This window comes from Chionomys nivalis, chromosome 14, assembly GCF_950005125.1.
Source record: "Chionomys nivalis chromosome 14, mChiNiv1.1, whole genome shotgun sequence".
Lineage (NCBI taxonomy): Eukaryota > Metazoa > Chordata > Mammalia > Rodentia > Cricetidae > Chionomys > Chionomys nivalis.
In genome coordinates this window covers 56,306,148-56,329,050 of record NC_080099.1, presented here as the reverse complement: position 1 = coordinate 56,329,050, position 22,903 = coordinate 56,306,148, and the positions used below count along the sequence as shown (strand labels likewise).

At 43.0% G+C, this 22,903-nt stretch overlaps 1 protein-coding gene across 5 annotated transcripts in view; it reads left to right on the top strand.

Annotated features, from left to right (window-relative positions):
* The window catches only part of Fhod3 (formin homology 2 domain containing 3), a 409,106-nt gene extending 394,565 nt beyond the window's left edge, over positions 1-14,541 (top strand). For 3 of the 5 annotated variants that reach the window (XM_057788965.1, XM_057788964.1, XM_057788962.1), the window contains 4 exons: positions 3,411-3,434; positions 4,871-5,045; positions 7,432-7,593; positions 13,960-14,541. In XM_057788965.1, coding sequence (XP_057644948.1) covers positions 3,411-3,434; positions 4,871-5,045; positions 7,432-7,593; positions 13,960-14,042 — 444 coding nt within the window. In that variant the 3' untranslated portion in view covers positions 14,043-14,541. The remainder of the gene's footprint in view (positions 1-3,410; positions 3,435-4,870; positions 5,046-7,431; positions 7,594-13,959) is intronic. The other 2 variants (XM_057788966.1, XM_057788963.1) reach the window with 1 other exon arrangement.
* Positions 14,542-22,903: the final 8,362 nt, after the last annotated feature.

Below are 22,903 nucleotides of genomic sequence, written 5' to 3'. Positions count from 1 at the left end.
ACTGACGAAGGTGCCCAGGGCACGGTCCCTTTCTGATGTGCCTCTGTGAAGCATGCAGGTAGGATTAGTATCTCATACGTTGTTACTAGTAAGCTGGAAGTTTCATTTGAGAAAAAGATGAAGACATTTTCTTGGAATTCTCCTTTTCAGGGAATCCTCCTTTCTTTCCTCACTGCTTATTCGTATTTGAATAGGCTCAGAGGGAACAGGGAGTTGGAACTGTTAGACCAGATTTGGAACCTATTGAAGATCTCAATGTGATTTTTTTTCATTGTTTATATTCGTGCTCATGAACTTTTCCCACCTGTGCAAGTCCTTGGCATCCGTGGGATGGAAGAAAGAAGTAAAGGGTTAAGTCATCAGGACCGCCATCACTCTGGGGCTCTAAGCCTCAGTTGGACTCAAGTCAGGCAGATGTCTTTGCAGAAGAATGAAATCAATTAAGGCATTATGGAGGCTGCCATCTGTGGCCAGGGGAGTGTTCACGGTGCAGGCAAAACCGGGAATGTGGTTACTGCTAAGAGTAAGCATGCCTGAGGCCTCCCACTTCCTGTGGCTGTCCAGATGCACTGACTACAAGACACTTTGCACTTAAAAGGCAATTCTAGGGAGAGCCAAAGACAACCAGTCCCCGTATCACCCACCTCTACTCAGACCTCTTCCCACAGACTTTCCCGGCCCTAGGGGTAGAGGACCACTCTCCCCCAGAGGGAGCCTGTTCTGCAACTCTTCACAGCTCTGACCGTTAGTATCATCAGCCAGGCTTTTCTGTCTCCTAAAATCTGGTTCTCTTAGAGCCTTCTGGAGTATTCAGAAAGCAGATTGGACCCACTTGGGCAAACTATGACCTACATTTTGTTCCAATGTGTTATTTTTAAAAGTCATAAAAAAAGGAATCACTTATTTTTGTGGAAATTAAACATATTGTAAGGCAAACAACACAAGCCCAATATGCTTATAGTTAGGAAAACACGTTAAAATTTCCTGCCAAATTCCTGAGAATTTTTTTTTTAGCAGAGACTACTAAGTTTTACATTTGTCCTTCCTTGAGAAGATTTGGCTCTCAGAGAGTTAGAAGTATCTAGAGTGTGATTCAAAAGTATTTAAATTTCTATTAAATACTTCAAAGTTAACTTTCAACGTAGTCCCTACTAGTAGAGGTCATTTGTATTTGCGTGGAAAGCCTGCCACCTTCTGGAATATTAGAATATTGTTACTAAAGCCAAATAGTCTCAGATTAGCATGCTCTGAGATTGAACTGTACGCCTTGTTCTAGGGTGCCTGGACTGACAGCGAGAGGCAAGGTCACATACACACAGCAGAAACCGAATCATGGAGCCCTGAACATTTTAGAGAATTCCGTAGTCAGTCAGTTTTAATGTAGATACCAAATAAGTAGGGGGTGCCATGGCAGCTTCAAGCGAGAAGCCTGGAGGAGCTCTGGAGACTGACTTACCTGCTCTGTAAGGCTGAACTTCCTCCACCTTTCTGCCTCCTGAGCCTGCACTGCTCCCCTATCCCACAACCCATGGGGTCTTTCTGTGAATGCCTCAGTGTGGACTTGATCTTTCCATCCAAACCTGGTTCTACATCAGTAGTGACCATCGGAGGGGCACCCTGAAGTTGTCCAGGCAGGGAAGCAAACCGCAAAGGAAGAGAATGAAAGCTTAGTTTAGATTGACTTTGTCAACTCGGATCAAGACTCCAGAGATTCTGCTTTCAGGCGGTTTACTCCCAACAAATTTAAGCTTGATATAATTTGGAGACGTTTCCCTGGTGTAATATAATCTCCAGTGCACAGGGAAGTATAATCACATTGCAACTCACTCAGAGTACATCTCATTTCTCTAAGAAGATGGGTTCTAGACATAGGCCACCTGTAATAGCTTAAGGGCTTTGGGAAAGTTTTGGCCTAGTCTTGGGCATACAGATAGTTTAGAGGTCTTTTGGGCTATTAGCCACCCTAGAGGGAGCCTCTGGGTATACAGATAATATAAGGGCCTATTATCTATACATACATAGTCTATACATACATAGACTGTTATGTATCTCCCTTCCTGGTTGTGGGAGCTTGAGAAGCCCCTGGCGGTAAGAAGCATTTAGATTACTAGCCAACTCTAGTCCTGACTGCAGGAGATTGATATGGCCTGGCCCAACAGATGACACAGATCACCAGGCTACTAATCACTTCCAATTGCCAGTCTTCTGGGTGGAAGAACAGGTTTTTCATCTTTCCCATTGGAAAGACAATCCTGTGTGCTTAACCATTCCTGCTTTCTCTGGAGCTCTGTGAGTGCACGCTTCTTCATGCTGTGCTCCCAACAGTCCTTATAAGCCCCATGGTTTATGAGAACTTAGATTGTCAAGTAAATTGCAGAGGGAAGAGAGACCCTAGTGTGAGACCCTTCTCACCTTTCAACCTTGACTTCCTCTCCTATAGAAAGGAACCAATGACACTTTGAGGGCTTGGGAAGGCTGGAGAGTCAAAACATAGCATCTTGCATATCTGCATATGCCTGGTGAAAAAAAATGCCAGTCTAATAATCCACTCAACAAGAAGGATGTTAGAGAGGAGTGGTCTCTCTTGCCATCTGAGTGAAGCACCTTGTTGTCTTACATTCTAAAAATATAACCCGTTCTCAAAAGGTCATGCCTGGTTTGTTGGCCTGGCCTCTGACCTCTGTGGAAGTACTTAAAGTGTACTGGATTTAAAGCAAGACATTGGCATGATTTTTTACACTCACTTTGTATTTAGAGAAGGGGGCTTCAAGGCACATCTACTAATAAAGTAATTGTGAGAGCAGTGTCACATCTGGTGGCTACCTTGAGGACTGGTAAAATTCTACAAAGAGCTTAATTTTGTGTGTCTGGGGAGAAGGTAGTATGGTATGTTTTGCTTGGGAACTGTCATGTGGCCGGTGTGGCCTGTGTGTAGAAGGGTACACTGTAGTCTAGGCCCTGCAGGCTAGGCAGGGAAAAACCCAGAACTTAGGATAAAATGAAAATGTTACTGATAGGCACAGACAAGTAAATGAAGGCTAGTTCACTTACTGAAGCCAGTAGGTGGTGGTGAGCCCAAGCAGACACGGCTAGCTGCATGGAGGATGTAGATTGGTAGTGGTCAGGGAAGCCAATTACTGACTTCATGGGTATCCTTGGGAGACTACCACCTGAAGCCCTTCCGGTACTTTCTGCATCCTCTCAGTCTCCACACAGAACAAGCACCCAGTAAGAACAGGGGAGAGAGCCTGGCACCTTCTGACTGAAGACAGTGTGCCCCCCTGATAGTGGTTGCTTTCTGGTTTTAGAATGTGATTTGTCGTTGAGATTATCTCATCTTTGTTGACTTCTGTGCCTTCTAAGAATCCTTCTGTCTTTTCCATCTTGTCCTGTCCTGTCCTTTCGGGTAGACTGATGACGAGGATGACATTGAGGTATGACAATTCGTGAATGTGAAGAATTCTGTATTTGCCCTTCTGTGTGCTGTAGAGTAACCTAACGTAGTCAGCATGGAGTGTTGGCACTGTTTAGCACTTGGAACTAAGCACGGACATTTTCTGGTTGGCTTTCATGTGATCACTAACCATCTGATCAGTTCTTGTCATGCTGTTTGTGACAGAGAGTGAGGCGCTAACTGCATTTTCCAGTGTCCCTGAGCAAGGACTAATCATTGCCCTGTCCCTAAGAGCAGGTTCAGCCATGGAAAACTGGACAAAGACTTTCCCTTCCAGCCCCTTTCTGTGCTTTTTACAACCCAAACATGAGAACTGGAATTCTAGCTTAGCCGTGTATGTGGTGAGCACAGTGGTGCATGGCTGTAACCCCAGCACTTGAGAGGCTGAGGCAGGAGAATTGTTAGTTTCAGACCAGACTAAGTGACATAACAAGAGAATAAAGAGCAAAGCAAAGTAGAATCAGGTTGGGGATGGAGCTCATTGGCACAGCACCTGCTGTGAATGTACATGGCTCTGGGTTTGATTCACAGCATCACAAGCAAAAACAAACCAAAGTAAATATATAGAGCATCCTCCAGTCAGGAAGGAAGGAGCGCAGTGAGGGTTGACCCTGGGGACAGAGAAAGGAGAAGCATAGACACCTAAGCACAGATTTGTCACAGGTTTGTAACAGTGGCTGAGAAAAGTTGGAGCTGATCTTGGTCCATGTTCAACATCTTGTGGATCATCTTGCTCTTCACTCAGATGTAAGCATTGTGTACATATAGAACTCGGTATAGAGTTCTAGAGCACCTCCTGAAAACCCATATGCGTGCATTTTTGAGAAAATCAGCCTGCATTTTTAATGCTTGTTACAGCAAGCATCTGCATTTTCGATGAAACTAGAAGTGGTATTGCTGAGTTCAGTTTCAGCTTGGATTTATCTGGCATGTTCTGTGACCTGATACTCAGCACATCTGGGACCTCTGGCAAAGCCGCTTATTCTTTGAGACTTTCAGTTTCCTTTCTGCTAAAGGTGAGATGAGGTTAGATCGACAAGAACCCTCAGCATTAGCTTAGAAAATGAAGTTCAAGGCATTTGATGGACAAGTCAAATGTCAGGTCTTGTCAGGGTTTTATTTGATGTTTAGCTCTTGCGGGAGGGAGTTAATGTCAGTCTCCCCTAAATGGTGTCCACTCCAGTGCAGGATGGATAGGTGAAGTTCCTTCTGGGGCCTGTTGCATCTCTTTCTGGTGTTTTGTCTTCCTGTATGTATTTGCAGTTTGTTGGCGTTCTCTATGACTGACAGAACTCTAGAATATACTGAGTACACACCAACATAGAAACCAGAGGAGAGAATGTTTCCCTCAAAGCAAAGCTCGACGGCCTCTTTGGAAAGTGTTCTTCACATCTTAACATCACTTTGGTTTTGCAGTCTGGCAAGTTCTCTGGCAGTTCTCCAGCAACACCAAGCCAGCCACAGGGTCTGAGCTATGCCGAGGATGCAGCTGAACATGAGAACATGAAGGCTGTTTTAAAAACGTCATCTCCAGCAGTGGAGGATGCCACCCCTGTGCTTGGCGTGCGCACTCGCAGCCGGGCAAGCCGAGGTAACTTCTGGTGGGTGGGGTTTGTCTTCTCAAGTAGGCCATGCCATAAAAATGGTCCCCGTTGCAATTTGTAGGTGACTGTGCCCAGAGAATGTGTGTGAAGAGCCATCAAGTCCCCAGTACTCTTAGCCATACCTCCTTCTACAGAAGGCTGAACTGGTTGCATGTAAAAATGGTACAGTGGAAACCATCTCAGGAGAGGGACTCCAGTATTGAGGCTTTTCAAATGTATTTACTATTATTATTAGTGTGTGTGTGTGTGAGAGAGAGAGAGAGAGGGAGAGAGAGAGAGAGAAGAGAAGAGAAGAGAAGAGAAGAGAAGAGAAGAGAAGAGAAGATAGGGAATATTACTGTGTGCATGTGGAGTTGCTTTTATCTTTCTACCAGGTAGCAAAGAGAGTGACCAAGATGCAAAGCAGAAATCGATTCCAAAACAAGGTCATCAGATGACAGTCATCACAGAATAGCCCAGTAGTGCTGGACCAATCGCTAGAGGTGACCTTAGGTTTCTTATGACTGCTACATTAAAAAGAGGTCACTGGGGAGGAGTGGATGGGAGATGCTGGTAATTCTCAGAGGGGAGGGTCTCTAAATTCCTGCATTTCTGCCCAGTGCTCTGAAAGTCTATCAGGACCAAATGGAATTGAGGGAGCTGTGTGAGGTTTGTGAAAGGCAGTTCAGTTCAAAATAAGACACAGAATTAATTGTGAGCCAGTAGGTGAAAGGGAATCAGGGCCCTGCTACATGATAGACAGTTTTGCTGTTGATGGCTCTACTCTGAAGACAGCCATTGTCATAGAGACTATGTGGTCCAGTCTGAGAGCTGGACCAATCACGGGGCCCTCTACCACCTACCACAGCCCCCAGACCTTCCTGAGAACACATGGAAACTCAGCAACAACTCTAAAAGGTGATTTGCAGGGAAGCGCCCATTTTTAAGATGGTTTTTGTTGGTGAAAGAAAAGGTGGCCTTCTGGTGGGAGCAAATCCCCTTAGCTATAACCAGCAAGCACAGTTAGTCTTTGTGCACATGCAGATACTGTAGGTATGCCACTAAAAAGCTAAGCAAAATACACTTTACAAGCTGTGTCAACAATTACAACAGCCCTTGTCACCTGGAGACATTGTCCTCAGCTTCTTTCACGTTTATAGTAGGATTTCAAGCACACACGTGCACATGGACGAACATACTCCCTCGTGTGCACCCATAACTATCATAGTTTACTAAACAGTGAGCCACTGTTCCTAGATAGTTTGATCAAATTCTAGATCATTAATAGCTAGATGCTTATGAATCTCAAAATTTTAAATAAAACAGTATGAAAGAAGAGGTAGAATACATATTTATTAACATATTAATGTACATTTTAAAATAATTTAAAAAATCACTTTCCTTCCCTCAGAATTTGGTTTCAGTTAGGACTTAGGCTGGGTTATCAGTGGCTATGAATTTAGGAACTTAAACCTGTAGGCTTTTGAAATTTACATCTACTACAAAATGAAGTTTAAGGTATAGAGATGAACAGTTTGCAGTTTGGGATGCCCCTGTATCTTTCCTTTTGAAGAAGCTCCTCATCTTCCCAGAATTTCCAGAAGGGCATTAATCTATCACAAAGGTCATAGTCCTAGATGTTAAGTTACCATTGGTTTCTAGCCTGTATTGTTTGGAAACCTGTACTTTCTTCCTGTCTATAGTCAATAGCCGTCTATAGGGAGACTTGGACTGTCTTGATGTGTCATTACTTAAAAAACACATTTTCTTGTCAAGGAGCAGACAGGTATTTCAAAGACAAACTGTGTTAAACTCTCTGCTGAGGACTGAACAGAGAAGTTCCTTTCCAGTGCTTTAGAGGTGTTTCCAATGTAAAGTATCTATCACAGACCTGCTTGGTTTCTCTTTAACAGGAGGGGGTTCAATTAGTGACAATGACTAGGCACATATAGCTACTGATGGAGAGCTGATTCATTAACCCTTTGGTGGCTCTCCATGCATTATTGGATGTGCCTTACGGGTGTCACTGATGTGCTATGTAGTATCTGGCTTAGGTCATTTGTCCTCAGATAATCACAGGACCTACAGGTAGCAATGGCACATACAGGAGAAGGGGAGAGAGCTAGATAATACAAGAGACAGAAACATAGCTATAGTGTAGGTAAATGCAAAACAAATGTCCCAATGCAGGTTTCCACTTCACTGGCAGGATAGCAGACACAGGAAGAGACAGACCAGCATCCCATGCATGTTACTAACTCTGAAGCTATCGCTGGCCTTTTCTGGAATCCACCTCTAATGGATGTCAGCTCCATAGAAAATTGATAAGATTTTGCTACTTTTGTTTGTCTTTTCTCTGAGCACGTGGCGTTCTCTGGTTGTCTCATCTTCCAGGATCCACTAGTTCGTGGAATATGGGAACTGATGAGTCACCTGCTGTCACCGATGATGCAGCTGATGAGATCATGGACCGCATTGTCAAATCGGCCACCCAAGTGCCCAGTCAGCGAGTGGTGCCACGGGAGAGAAAACGTTCCAGGGCAAACCGCAAATCTCGTGAGTGCATTTCAGTTTGACCTGGAAAGCCGGGAACTCAGAAGGAAGCGCCCATTAGAGTGCCCACCTGCGTTCCTTAGCAATAAGGAAAGAAGTTCCTATCAGTGTCTGCTATTAAGGAGGAAGGGCTGGCGGCTATACTTGTCAAAAGTATTTGCTGTATGTGCCCTAGCCCGTACCAATTAATACCCTGTATTAACTAGCAAGGTCTCAAAGGTCTCTGAAAGCCTCCGGTATGTGGAGGTGAGGCTTACTACCAAGTACTGGCTCAAATGCTTTGCTAGAGGCTCTTCACCCAGCACCAGGGGCTACTTGCTGAGCTAAAGGCTGGCTCCTCCAGGGCTTACCGTAGTCTCTGGCAGGTTAACAATAAAAAGCAGGGGTAGCAAGTGATTTGATGAAAAGCAGAATACTTATGATTTAATGTTCTCCTGGCTCCCTTTTCCTTTCAACCAGCCTTCAGTTAAATCAAAGTGATTGCTTTGTTTTTCTGGTCTGTACCTGCTGCCTGCTTTTGACCCCTCTCTCTGCACTGCACTGATTCTTAGAGGTACCCTCTCTGTGAAGAAATGGGATCCCTGTGGATCCTTGGCATCTGTCAGCATTAGCTGTGGCCCACAGTGTTTTAGGCACATTTCCCAGGCTTCAGCCTGCTGCTGGGCCATTCAGGGGACAGCTTGAGTGTCCACTAGCTTTGACTATGAGAATAAGGAATGGCAAAGAGGAAAAGGAGTCCCCAGGATAAAGCAAAGTCATGCTACAGTGGCAGAGACCTTAGTAGGAATGCAAAACCAGGATACCCCCAGTTTATCCTGTTCATGAGGTTGACACAGGGGTCACTCAGGTATGAGATGCCATGTTCTGCATGTCTCACTACCATGCTTTTTTTCCCTCCAGGATAATAAATGCAAAAAACAAATTCCTTCAGCCTATCATACCTTGCTTTCTTTTTCATATGATCTACTTAAGTGTCTGTTGGGAATCTAAATAACATTGGGGTCAGAGTGAATGATGCAATTTTGTTGAAGTTGGATGGGCTAAGAGTTGGTTTATGGCAAGCTCCTAAGTGCTGCTGTTGCTGCTGCTGCTGGCCCTTGGTACTCATTTTGAGTATCAAGAAAGTCCCTGGAGCTTGTGTTTCTCTACCTTGGATTATGTTACAGTGTTTCACCAAGATCGAAAATTCTAGCCGGGTGGTGGTGGCACACGCCTTTAATCCCAGCACTTGGGAGGCAGAGGCAGGCGGATCTTTGTGAGTTCGAGACCAGCCTGGTCTACAAGAGCTAGTTCCAGGACAGGCTCCAAAACCACAGAGAAACCCTGTCTTGAAAAACCAAAAAAAAAAGAAAAAAAAAAAAAAGAAAATTCTAGGCATCTTTGCTTATCCAGACCAATGACTCAGGGCCTCTTAGTCCCTGCCCCTTAGAGGATTAGGTACACTGGGGGACAGCAATGGCTGGCCTGGAACTCACTATGTAGATTAAGCTATCTTTGATTTCACAGATATCCTTTGGCCTCTGCTTCCCAAGTGCTGTGTTAAGGGCATGCACCATAATTCCTGGCTTCCCTCAAAGTTTTAATGAAAGACTATTGTCACTTGTCCTGTCATTTTTACATCTTCCAGAATACATTAGGTTTGTGGCTCTCAAGCCCCAGGGAAGCCCTTTACATTTTGTTTGGTTGCAGTTTGCTCTTTCCCCCATGTGGTTGTGGCTCCTTATCTTGTCTCCTGGTGCACCTGTCTAAGAACTTGGTCAGAGACGTGTTCCTCAGAGTTAGGCTTAGTTACAAATGGGGATTCATGGGTCCCATCTCGGGGCAAACAACTCAGAACCCTCATTTAACAACACCAGCTGGGACTCACATTCATACCGAGGAGAAGCAGCACTAGGTGGCCGTGGGTGGGTAGGTGGTATGACCAGAGTGGCATTGCTAGCCACAGGTGACAAACTGTTCTTCAGAGGGGTGATGCTGATCCACACTGGCTGAAGACTATAGGCCAGATCCCAGTGTTAAGGCCCATGTCACACTATGTGAAGGCCATGCAATAGTACTTCTTTGTGGACTTCTTTTTCCTGTGTGCTAGGAAAGATGGGTGGGCCTCTTAGGGAGCTTTCTTCTTTTTGGATTTAACTTTTCTGCATTTTTTTTTACAGTTTTTAAGAGTGCTATATTTAAAAATAATAACAAGAGATCTTTTGAAATGAAATTTCTGAAGGCCTTTTTCACATCTTCAGGAAATTATCTTCAGTAGTTGCTATTGGTTGCCCTTCTGTCAATCACTGATTAGTAGCCAAATAGAAGACATCTTGCACATGATAACTGCTGGTCTTTCTGGGATGGGCAGCCTCAGTGTAAGAAGTATAGGGAGCTTGGGAGTGTGTTCAGGGGTAGAGCACTTGCCTAGCATGTGCAGAGCCCTGATTTAACCCCACCCCTTGCCCCACAAAATAATATACAAACAAGCAAACAAAAAGACAAGTATTTTGGCTAGAAGATATCATGGTGCACTTAGAGAGAGATGGCGACAGGTTGTCAGACCTGGGAGTACCCTGGCAGAGAATGGCAAGGTTGAGCCAGGGACTTAAAACAGGAAGACTATATAAGGTATTGGCTTAGCTTTCCATTCCTTGGAGGTGGAAGTTATTCTACAAGTTGCTTGTCTGCATTGGACCCAACACATGGTTCAGATTTTTCTACCCACAGTGTCACTGGGAACAATAACAGTAACAATGAATTTTCCTCTTCAGTCAGTCCAGAGAGTGCCTATTTTGGTGGTTGTCATAATTTCCTGTGGTATAGTTATTTCAGTGTTATGCAAAGCAGCCATACACTCTGTTTTGCTTTAGTCAAACAGAGTTTTTCTGTGACACAGTTACTATAATGTGTGCAGTGCCCTGTGCATATCAGTGTGTATCTCTACTGGGTGGTGCTAGCAACAGAAATTGAAGATGGGAGATAGAAGACTTTGAGTCCTACTTTAAAGAGAAGATAGTGTCAAGCTTTTTAAGAGTAAAGGCAAAACAAAACTAAACAAAAAACAACTTGGAAAAAAAAATCTTTGTGAAGTTCAGTGAATTAGATAGACCTCAGTAGGAAACAGTGCTGTGTTTAATTACTTAATAATTGTGGTAAGGTGAATAGATATGAATGATAAAGATGTCTCGGACACATAGTTCACGTGACTAAAGATGAAGTCCATCCTCTAGAGAAATAAAACAGAATCCTAAAATCCAAAAATCTGTGACCTGTCTATAAAGATCACTTGCGTGACCCCAGAGCCAATGACGGATTCCACGCATGGTGCTTGTACAAGGCCGCTGTCCATGACCTACCTTCTGGTGTGAGACACTACAGTCAGTTCAGACGTGCCAAGCCTTTTTAATACACCCACAAGCTCCCACAGCACATTTTGTCGCTTTTCTGACACTACTAGTTAGCACCTCATCAAGAGACTACCAGCCTGTGATGTATCACCCCAGCCCTCCCACAAATTCTAGGCATGGCTCGACAGTCGGCTTGGCAGGTCTGACCCAGAGACAGTGTTCTTGGCACTTGAGTTTTTTTATATTTTGGTTTCTTGCTTTTTCATATCGGATTGCATACATTGTCCCAGGAATGATTGTAAGGCCAGACTTTCTAGATGTTATGTTGGCCTTGTTTAGATGATGTCGAAGCTCAGTGGTGTTGGAGGGACCCAACCCAGACTGATGCAGGATAGCTGTGGCAGCTAGGGAGAATCACCCCACTCCTTGCTCTTTCTTCTCTTGAACCCATTTATTGAAAGGGTCTGTCTTGGTGATCGCATGCCTGATACCATGTACTCTGCCTATCAGATAACATAGCCACAAACCATGGACACATAGTCAGCCTTTTCTTGTCTCAAGTCTTTCCATGATTGAGAGAGTTTCACACTTTCACTGTTGAGTTCCCTTTCAAGATAGGATCTTGTTGTTGTAAAGATGCTGTCGGGATCTTGTTGTTGTAAAGATGCTGTCGGGATCTTGTTGTTGTAAAGATGCTGTCGGGATCTTGTTGTTGTAAAGATGCTGTCGGGATCTTGTTGTTGTAAAGATGCTGTCACTTTGGCATGACCTACAACAGTTGACAACTTAAGGTTTGTCATGGTTGCTCACTGGGAAGATTCTGAGGATACCTGGGATAGGATTACAGTCTCTGATTATCTTCCTAATTCCCGTTCCCTCCTACATCTTGAAGACTGTGAGACACATTTCGCAGTTGTTTACTGAGGATTATAACTATGGTAGCTGATAAGTGAGATACTAGAAATGATTTTTACCTAACCTTAAGAACTCTTCAATCTAGCCGGGCGGTGGTGCGCACACCTTTAATCCCAGCACTTGGGAGGCAGAGGTAGGTGGATCTCTGTGAGTTCGAGACCAGCCTGGTCTACAAGAGCTAGTTCCAGGACAGGCTCCAAAGCCACAGAGAAACCCTGTCTGGAAAAACAAAACAAAACAAAACAAAAAAAGGAACTCTTCAATCTATTTTAAAAGAAGAGTAGACTTGTCTCACAACACATTAGACACAGCACTGAACCATAACCAGTGTACAACACAATTCATTTAGCTTTTCTTTTCCAAGATGGTATTTGAAATATACTGTTTTTTTAAATGACTCTCGTTAAGAAAAAAATTATTTTTCCTTATTCTAAGCCAAATATATGTTCTTATATAGAACAAATTAACACTAAGCCTAAGGCTTTAAATTCCTGCTCTTGGGGGAAAAACAGATGTTACAAAAAAAGGACTAGAATTTTTTGGTCGAACTTTTAGAGTTCATGGGCTAACTTCTCTTCTAAAGACAGCTGAGGGTACCTACCTCAGCTGTGTGCCCAGGTGGACAGTCACTGCCTCTCAGTGGGCAAGGCTGGACCAGCAGAAGCTAAGATTATGATGATGGGAAGAAATCCGGGTTCAGCTGGAAGCCTTGGTCAGGGAGGTGGTTACAGGGAGACTCTGAAACACTCCGCTGCACTGCATAGCCCTGTTTGTTTCACACTAATAAATTACCACCACCCCAGATGGGAAGCCAGCACCCAGAAAGAGAACACCGGCTTTCTCATTCCTCAACCACGGCTGTTCTTGTGCTAGACATCCATGTGACCCAGGGGAGAGAATGGTGATGAAAACAGCCTGGAACTTTCAAATCCTTTGCTATATTAATAAATGAGCTTTGGCGCGTCAGTGGCGGGGAATAGAGGCATAGATTAAAGGGTACTGCCAACAGAGCCTTGAAATGGGGCCCTGCCTTTCTGGGGAAGGTTTGATGGAACTTGGGTAGATTGGAATGTGGAATGGAAAGATTCAAGGGATTAGTTTACTTTTTTTCTACAATGATTAGTAGACTGTTCTAATCAACTGAACAATTGGTTAATTTGTGATTAGGGTAGGAGGTAGATCTAAACATTCTAAAAACAGAATAAATATACCTATTTTATGACCTCCAAATAACCATAGTGGGCCAAATATAATTTATAACTTCAGGGAAATGTAATGAACCTTTCAAATGTCAGGGTTTCTTAAACAGACAATTTCTACTTCTTTCGCCCTTATGCAATCTTCATTTTCATATCAAGATTGCTGATAACAAACAACAGGACATATGTATTGCCAAGCTAAACCTGAGCCTTTTCCGTGTGAAATATGAGCAACCTCCAGCGACCAACAATGCCCCAGTGAAGGTGGTGTGGACATTGGCCTTCTTGAAACTTGTGTGCTATATAGAAAGCAGCGTCTACTAAATTCTCTAAGAAGATGGATAGTTTGCTCCTTGGTGTCTATTTAGGAAAAATCACTGATTATTTTAGTCACTGTCCCTAAAGGTCCTTGGTCAAGTTGAGGCTGAGACCCATGTCACTCAGAGTCTCTTCGTGACCATCAGCCCTTGCCCTGGGCTCTGCTTAACCCTTGGTTGCATAGGGCCTGGTTACATTCCCAGGTTCGTGTTTCCTCCCATAGCTTTGCAGCTGGGCACTGCTGACCCCTCTCTATGTGCTGCTTAGTTTCCCTCTCTTGTATTATTAAAAGCAGGTTTCCCATGTTTCGACTCTTACAGTTCTGCTACATTCCACTCTAGGGAGACAGTGAGCTTTCCACAACCACCCACACTTTCTGCAGTCTGCAACCATTCTCTATAAACCCTATGAGGACATCCCTCTCCTCCTTGCAATCCTGTCTTCCCATGGTTTCTCCAGGGTACTTCATTCAGAAAGAGCAGAATAGTCCTGGGCCACCCTGGATTTTTTGGATAGGTAGGTATTGATGCACTGAGTGCCATATGTCTCTGGCTAATACTTCCTTCTCTTCTTGTCTCTTTGTTTGTGACCTGTGGGGACCACTGCAGTACGAAGGACCTTGAAGAGTGGCCTGACTCCAGAAGAAGCCAGAGCCCTGGGCCTGGTTGGCACGTCTGAACTGCAACTGTGACGTGTGTAGGCCCTCAGGAAGTGTGCCGAGCAGAGTGCCCACTCTGGCTAACCCACCCCCCTTCTCAGCAGGGGCAGGAGACTCGAACATCTGATGTTTCAGAACCGAGAGCTCATTTCTGGGTGTTCACTGCTTGTGTTGCCACGGTGCATTGACGTGGATCCCCAGGAATCTCCTGCATGTACTTTCTTTATCAAGTCAGCTGTTTCTCTTGTTTCCTTGATACCTGGTTTATTAGTTCCCAGTGTGACACCTTTTCTAGGAAGCAGCAGTCCTTGTAAGGAACATATCACTTCTGTCACAGTTGTTATGATAACACGAGGCAACGTGATTAGACTCGGAACCTGGGTCTCCTCAACAACAAAACGTCCAGATATAAATGCCAATGTTGTACACAAAAGCAAGCACAGATTGTTTACCAGTTGTGGATTTTAGATGTACTAAATGTTTATATAAGCTCATACATGTACACCATGTTTCAACTACTAAATAAACAGAGTTTAATGTCATCACAAGAAACTTTTATTTCATAGATGAAGGATCTTAAATAGCTACGCAGGTTCACATCCTTCCTAATCAGCAAGGACTCTTGATTGGCATGCTCTTCAGGTCTTTTGGGATGTGTTTTGTTGACTGAGTAGCCTCAAAAACATGCTTTTTAACATTCTTTTATTTTTAGTTTACATTCTTTAGCATTTTAGCATCCTCCACTTGTTGCAGGAAATGTTAGCTGTTGTTAGCCTTGTTATGCTCTCCCTTCTCCATGACGCTTGATGTGTGTGAAGCTAAAACAGAGACCAGGGTAGCTTGCCACACTATTCTGAACTATTCTGGAAACAACATATTTTGCCTTTTATTATAAAAATTCATTTTCTCAGAAACTTTACTGATCACCTGATGAAGTGGAACTTAAAGTGCTGCCTACAGAAAACCTTATGGGTTTTACATTCACTTGTCTCAGGTACAAGTGATCAAGACCTACAGTGTTCAAAATAGCATTAGTGCTGAGGTCTTAGGGGTTTCAGAGTGACACTGGGGCTGCCAGGTGCCTAGGAAGAGACTGGCCAGGTCTCCCCCATGAAAAGCTTATCTCCCAAACCAGGAAAAGGTAAACCATTTACAGGAGCTACTTTCAGCAGCTGGATGAATATTCCACCTTTCAAAACCTTTGTGCGCCCCTATCTGGAACGGTGATTTATAGACAAGGTGCAGTAGATGTTAGCTATAAAAAGATGACGTATTCACACCTGCCCCTTTGACTGTGCCCTCCCTAACCTGTGTTGAGCACTCTTTCAAGCAGGCATTTGGAAGAGGCTACCTGATGGATGTGAGTACTGCATGAGAACCTGGGAGTGTCAGCGGGTTTGTAGATTACAGACCAGGGAACTGATTTAATCGCCCCTTGGAAAGGAGACATAGGACATTATAGTCATTTCCCTTCTGTATGTCAATCATTTAACAAGTGGTTTACTGGCTTTGAGGGCACTGGCTTATTGCCCCAGCACTGAACTCAGGCATGGGCTGTCTATCACACAGGACAGGAATGTATAAACACAGGAGCTGCGTTGTTATCACGCTGCTCGGAATGGATACTTTGGTGCCCTTTGGGAGGCCCTAGTGTTCTGCTGAATTCTGTTGTTTTAGCATAGGTCACAATCAGAGTGACTGGGAGAATATAACATTAAGTTTAGGGATCAAATGCTTCTGAGAAGCAAGTGAGGTTAACCAGTTTCTTCCTCTGCTGCTAGGCAAGGAGAGTCTTTTATTTAGAGCTTCATTTGAATATATTCACTGCAGTATGGGACAGTGCAGCAGGCCAGAGATGCCCATCAAAGTCTGTGGATGGAGCTCACCCGGTGTACTCAGAGCTACTTGTATCTTTAGCTTCCTCTCTTACCCTCCTCAAGATGTGATTGAGATGGTTTAGAGTGTGGACTGAACTTGAGAACATTTAAAAGATCATCTCATTTCTACCCCCTATTTCTAATGTGAAGATGACTTTGAAAGCTACTGAGTTGCAAGGAATTTTATTTTGTGTGTGTGTGTGTATGTATGTGTGTGTGTTATATTCCTACATGCACTATAGTAGATGATGTGAGGCATCTTCCTCCATGGCTCTCTATTGTTGTTGTTATTATTATTACTATTAATCATCTAGAAGATTTTTCATTGAACCTAGACTTGCTGGCCAGTAAGCTCCAGACCCTGCCTGTCTCCAACCTGCCCCAGTGCTGGGTCACATTGGTAAGCAGTTAAGGCTGGCTTTTATGCAGATACTAGGGATCCAAACTCATCATGTTTGTATAGCAAGCATTTTACTCACCGAGCCATTGCACCAGTCCCACAAGGTATTTTTTCTTCCTTTATATGAGACTTAGATAAAACCAAATGCAATTTTCCCAAACAGAACTTTTTCGTTACCACTGACAACCTAAAAGCAGAAAAGGGGCTGAGTTTGTTTGTTCAGGACTAGCAGGGATGTTGCAATCCAGGGCATGGCATGTGCTATGGTGAACTATGGTACATTGCTAGGTGACTATGGAGGCTAGGCAAAGGGAAGTTTTTAGACAAATTAAATGTGTAGATTGCAGGAGCTTACTCTAGGGGGTGACATCAGCTTAGCAGTGGAGAATGTCAGGTGAATATCCTTGCCCAATTGGCTAGCTGTCTTCATATGACTCCCTACTATCTCTGTGGGCTAGTTGGCTTTGTGCAACCTAGGTAGCATAGGTAGCAAGCTGAAGTTGTGGCGTGTGTGCATGTGCGTGCATGAGTGTGTACATCCTGTGATTCATTTTATTTAGGAATAGATACAAATAAGGTTTTTTTGTATTGGCAACTCTCACACTAGAAAGGAACTGATCAATAGTACATGTTTGAGCAAAGCCTTCTTCACAGTATGTGCCTAGTGAACTATGCTTGGCTTTTCCTGCCCTGAAAGCCAGAAAAAAGACACAAGGTTCTCACCAGTTTTCCATGTCCTGTCATGTGGAATAAACAAGATTGTGGTGCAAGAGGTCAGCTCTTGAATTCTCTTTTATTTACCCAGAGATGCTTGTTGAGGGAGTATTAGTATAGAGATGCTGCAGGAGGTAAACTGAGGTCCTTGTTGGGAAGTGTCAAAGTGTAGTTAAAATATACCAGTAAGTCTTCCAAGCCTACCTTTCAGGATAGCTCTAGAACATTGTTTTCCATTTCTTTTGCTTTTGGATTGTTCAAGTCTACCGATCAAACAGATACATTAAAAAAGCTCAAAAGAGCCTTGAAAAAAACCATTTTGTACCTTTAAGCTTAGTAACATTATCTTTTAGTGAAACTGGAGGGTTTTATTTCCTGTCCTTGTTGCCACTTTATAATTTATCCCCCTCCATTTAGCAATTTTAAAGTGTGTGTGTGTATACATTTGTAAAATCCAGAAGAGGCATAAGATCCCTTGGAATAGGAGTATTATATGGTTGTGAGCAGCCTGATACAGGTGCTAGTAACTGAACTCTGGTTTTCTGCAAGAGCAGCCAGAGTCATCTCTCTGAACCCTGTATTAGCAATTTTTATATTCTAAATGTCTCTATAAGACCTTGTTACTTTACCTGTGTAAGATGTCATTGCTAATCTTTCAGGTCATTATCATAGGTCCTACTGTGTCTATTGTCACATGCTGGAATGTGGTGAAAGGTAAATGTTATTTTGTTGAAGATAACTGATTTTTTTTCCAGAACTTTAAGGATTTTCTGTTTAAAAGTAACTTAAAGGGAATTGGGGATGAAGGAGACTGTGCATAGAGTCTGGGAAGGCTGGAGATCTAGTCTTTGTCTTCTTCCAAGTTCATTGTTGAACACAACGCAGGGGTGAAGAGCAGGGGCACAAGTAGCAGTTTAGTTTCTCAGCTCTTAAGTTGCTTCTAGATCATCTGTGGCTCTCAAAACAAAAATTTACATCATTCATGGTCCCTTGAAGCGGTGTAGTAGCAAACACTACTGTGGCACATTGACTCATGGCACCTCTGGGACCTCAGGTTCTAATCTCTGAAGTCTAACATTCCTTTCTAAAGAAGACATTTACAGGTGCGGGCAGAGCATCCTGCAGTGTCCAGGTGTGCCTCATATCCAATCACAAGTCCTTATGGAGGTCAGCCAGAAGAGACTTGAGAAACACAGAAGAGAAGGTGAAGCAGAAGCAGCAAGAATCGATGTGCCCCCAAAGTAACATCTGTTGTGGGAGCTGCGGGCTGGTGTTCTTGCCACCCAGCTCCCGGCCGCCTGGCTAGCTCATGCCCCAAAATTACGACACACAAACTGTATTCTTTTAAACACTGTCTGGCCCATTTCTATTAATGTGTGTAGCACCTTGAGGTGCTCTTACCGGGAAGATTCTAGCCTATGTCCATCCTGGATTGGAGCTTCATCGCGTCTGCCCTGGGGAGCAGAGCTATGGTGTCTCAGCTCACTTCCCTGCTTCCCAGCATTCTGTACTGTTTACTCCACCCACCTATGTTCTAACCTACCAGGGCCAAGCAGTTTCTTTATTAATTAACCAATGACCTTCCTCCATCAAACATCTGCTGGAGGAGGCAAGGACAGGCTCTCCAGGACAACCTCCCAAGTACAGTTTTAGTGACACCTGGATTTTGGCTCTATGAAACTGATATTGAACTTTTGGATTCCAGAAGTACATGAGAGTAAATTTATGTTCTATTAAGCCATCAAGTTTGTTGTAACTCGTTATGGCAGTCCTTAAAAAAATAGTATAACCACACAAATTTGCACTGAGAGCCAGGTCTGGAGGTAACTGCATGCCAGGGCTGGGCAATCAATTGGGAAAGGGAGAACCATGATCCCTCTCCTTAGGAGGCATAAAAGAAGCCGTGGGAGGCTGTCATCGAATTAATTTCAGTTATCTACCATTCTTTAGCTATTTCTAGTTTTGATTAGAAATCATTTTATCAGAGAGATAACTACACCACAAAAGTACCAAATTGCTTAAGAAATGAAATGTCTTTTCAATTTTAAAAGAAAGCTAATGACTTTGAAATAGACAGTGAAGATATGTATTAAAATAGATCATCAATTTTCTCAAAATATCATCCGGTAGAGTAGTCGGTTCTGTTGGTTAGGTAATTCATGGGGAGAAAATGGACTTTCTGAATGCTATTTAAAAAGCTGTTGCGTATTGAAACCATCTCCATGTGCTTGATTTGCATTATTTAATAGAGTTTTACAGCCCTTCCATAAATTTTCATTTTACATCCGAAGAAATGGAGCATCAACGCTGTTGAAGAACATTTCCTAGACACAGGATAAGATCTGGTACATCCCAGCATGTCTCACAAGTTACTTTTTTGTTCTTTAAGAGTCTTATCAAGATAGCTGCTCGTGGGATACCCAGTCAGCTAGGCTTCTGAGTAGAAAATACATGGTGCAAAAAGACGAGGGGCACTCGTGGCTTCATGTGTAATGTATTTCATTATGACAGGGTTTTCTGACAAACACAGTCTGTAAGCTAGACTAAGAGTATCCAGACTCTAAGGCAGTTACTGTTTTCTCAGTTTTTAAAAAGCTACGTAATTTCATAGCTTTTTCTCATTAATTCTTAGTTGTTTTAAAATATGATACATTTGACTTAATGCAAAATGTTGTATAACCAACTTAAATTTTATATATTAATGGTCCATGGGACTTCATAATGATTAGGATGGTTTTCCAAAGTAGCACAAAAAACCCTGGTCACAAAAATCTACAGAGGTCAGGTAAGATGTCCAAAATTCACTGAATGGTAATCTCCTTAAAGGAGAGCTGGGGCTTCATCAAGCTCTGGATAGAGGCACACTCGAGCTGAGCTGCAGAAGGAAACGGCAGGTAAACAGGCACAGGGGAGAACCAAACTGGTGTCTTGGAACAAAGAGTGAATGGCTTAGGAGAGCACAGCTGCTAGCAGACAGTCAACAGCTAGAAACAGTGGGAACACATTAGAAAGGGAGAACAGGAAAAGCAGCAACTACTTTTTCTGAGTACTGATTCTATGCCTGAACTCATTTAGCAGTCACAACTCCAAAATGGAGGCTGTGTGGGTTTATAAGAAAATGCCTGGCTGGTATTCTCCATAGGTCGACATATTTGAGTAGTGGGTCCCTGATTGGTGGTGCTTGGGGAAGCCATAGAGTATTTAGGAAGTGTGGCCTTGCTGGAGAAAGTGGGTGAGCTTTTAGAGTTATAGTATAGCCTTGCTCCTGGTTTCTCTGCATCATGTTTGCAGGTGAATATATGCTCTCTGTTTCCTGCTCTGGCTGCCTGCAACAGTGCCTCTCCTGCCATTATGGATTCTCCCTTTGGAACTGTAAGGCAAAAATACTATCTTCTATAAATTGCTTTTGGATATGGTACAAAGTGGGATTGACTGAAGCCAAGTAGGGGATCTATCTACATATTCCAAATTTAAGAGCACAGCCATGGTTTGCTACCTACCTGTAGTCCATTCAGCTGTAATGGTCAGAATTACATTGCACAAATAGTGCGACCAGGGACCCTGTGTGAACTACCGCTCTAAACAGAGAAAGGAACATGCATTATAACTACCAGAGCAACCTCTAAAACCTAAGAAAGACATATGGCTTAAAAACTAATAGGTTGTAATTATTTAAGAGAAAAATTTGGAGAAATCGGAGTATAGCTAAAACTTTAGCCATGAGACAGTAACTATTGAAACTGTGATGGGCACTGTTGTATTCATATCTGTAAATGTTTAATGGTCTCCACAACACTTTAGGAAAATACATTATGCAAAAGTGAAAAACTGTGATTATTCTTTTTTTTTCATTTTTCAAGACAGGGTTTCTCTATATCTTTGGAGCCTGTCCTGGAACTAGCTCTTGTAGACCAGGCTGGCCTCGAACTCACAGAGATCTGCCTGCCTCTGCCTCCCAAGTGCTGGGATTAAAGGTGTGTGCCACCATCGCCTGAATCTATTCATTATTCTTAAAAAAATTTTTCAAACTTATTTTTTATTTTATGTGTATTGGTGTTTTGCCTGCATATCTGTGTGAGGGTACCAGATCCCCTAAAACTGGAGTTATAGATAGTTGTGAGCTGTGTAGGTGCTGGGAGCTGAACCTGGGTCCTCTGGAAGAGCAGCCGGAGCTCTTAACCTTTAAGCCATATCTTCAGCCCCTCTATTTCAGGTATTATATATGCTTTACTGGATTACAAAAATATTTTTATTTCATGAAATTAAAACCAAACATCTCAGACCTTAAGCAGAATGTTTTAGACTCAGTATTACTGTCAAATTGAGTAAAATCCCATAGTGGGCATAGTGGTGTACGTCTGTAATTAAAACATTAGTGGCAGGGGGTGTCTGTATGTGTAAGGCAGGAGACTACATAGCTGTAGGCCAGTCTGAGATACATGGTGAGGTCTTGTCTTAAAAAAAAGGAAAGACAATTGTGATACCTGGAATCTTCCTTGGCAATTCTGATTTTGTAGATCTGAACTGCGATCTAAGGATCTTATTTTCCATGTGATACCAGTGCCTTTGGCGCACATTTGTAAGTCTAGAGATCACAGCTTTAAGCATTAGATTCTAGAGGCTATTGTGTGCATATTAGCTGGACCCTTTCATCCTTGTCTTTGGCCTGGCTGCCTCCCTACAAGCAGGGTGACGTGACATTTTGTGTGTGGTATGTGATACTAGTTACATCAGCACAGCATGAGGTGTTCAGTTCTGTTCTCATTTTGTGACTCTAAAACAGGGATTTTTTTCCTGGGCAGTTAAGTTTCTTGTATAGCGTATACTAACCTTTTACCTGCACTTTTTAAAAAGTTCTTTTTTTTTTTTTTGAGACAGGGTTCCTCTGTATAACAGCCTTGGCTGTCCTGGAACTCAATTTGTAGACCAGACTGGCCTTGTACTCTGAGCAATCTGCCTGCCTCTGTCTCCCAAGTATTGGGATTAAAGCCATGCACCACCACCACTTAACTGCATTTTTAAAAACATCAGCCTCATGGGGGTTTTCTCCCATTTAACTCATTCATCTTCCATGTTAAGACTCTGCTAGAAGTACCCATTATTCTCTTCGAAGAGCCAGTTCCCTGGGTGAGTAGCCTATGTGTTCGCCCTGGGCCACCTATACAGGGCTTCACTTGATTTACTGCTCTGCTTAATTCTGGCCTCGTGTGTTCTTTAAGGGCAGCTTGTTGAGACAAATAAGAATACACAGGAGCAGAGATGCGTGTGTTGTTCACCACTCCTTTGGCGCTTCAAATTCAAGAGCTCCACAAATACCAAGCTAAGGATACCTACTGCATGGAGAGAATGTGACTGCTTCTAATTGTAACACAAAAGCAGACAAATGACGGCCTGGTACTGTTGGATTTCCTTGCAACTGTTACACATTTTTAAATGTTCAAATGCAATAAATCATTTAAAAAGGTTCACGTTATCTCCTAAGTTATGGATAATCTGACACAGTCACAACAGTCATATCATCATTAAGTTACACATAAAGAATTTTTTTTTTGCCACACTGAATGTTATACCATTGGTTTTGAAGCTGCTTTTGCTTCAGAAGATAGATTGATGTCGTTTTAAACACTTTTCCATTGGAAGTGGACAGGTATGGTGGTACGTGCCCTGATTCCAGCATTGGAAAAATGGAGGCAGGACAGATGCAAAGTTGAGGCCAGCCTAGGTTATAGAGACAGATCGTGTCTTGAAACATAAACTAGGATCATGTATCAGCATGTTTTAAAACATTGGAATACATTGCTAACATGGAGCTCTGTGTGCTCCCATAATACACTGGAGCACTTACCTTTCAGTATCTGAACTATTAAAAAATGTGGATGCAGCCAGGCAGTCTGCCAGTCCTT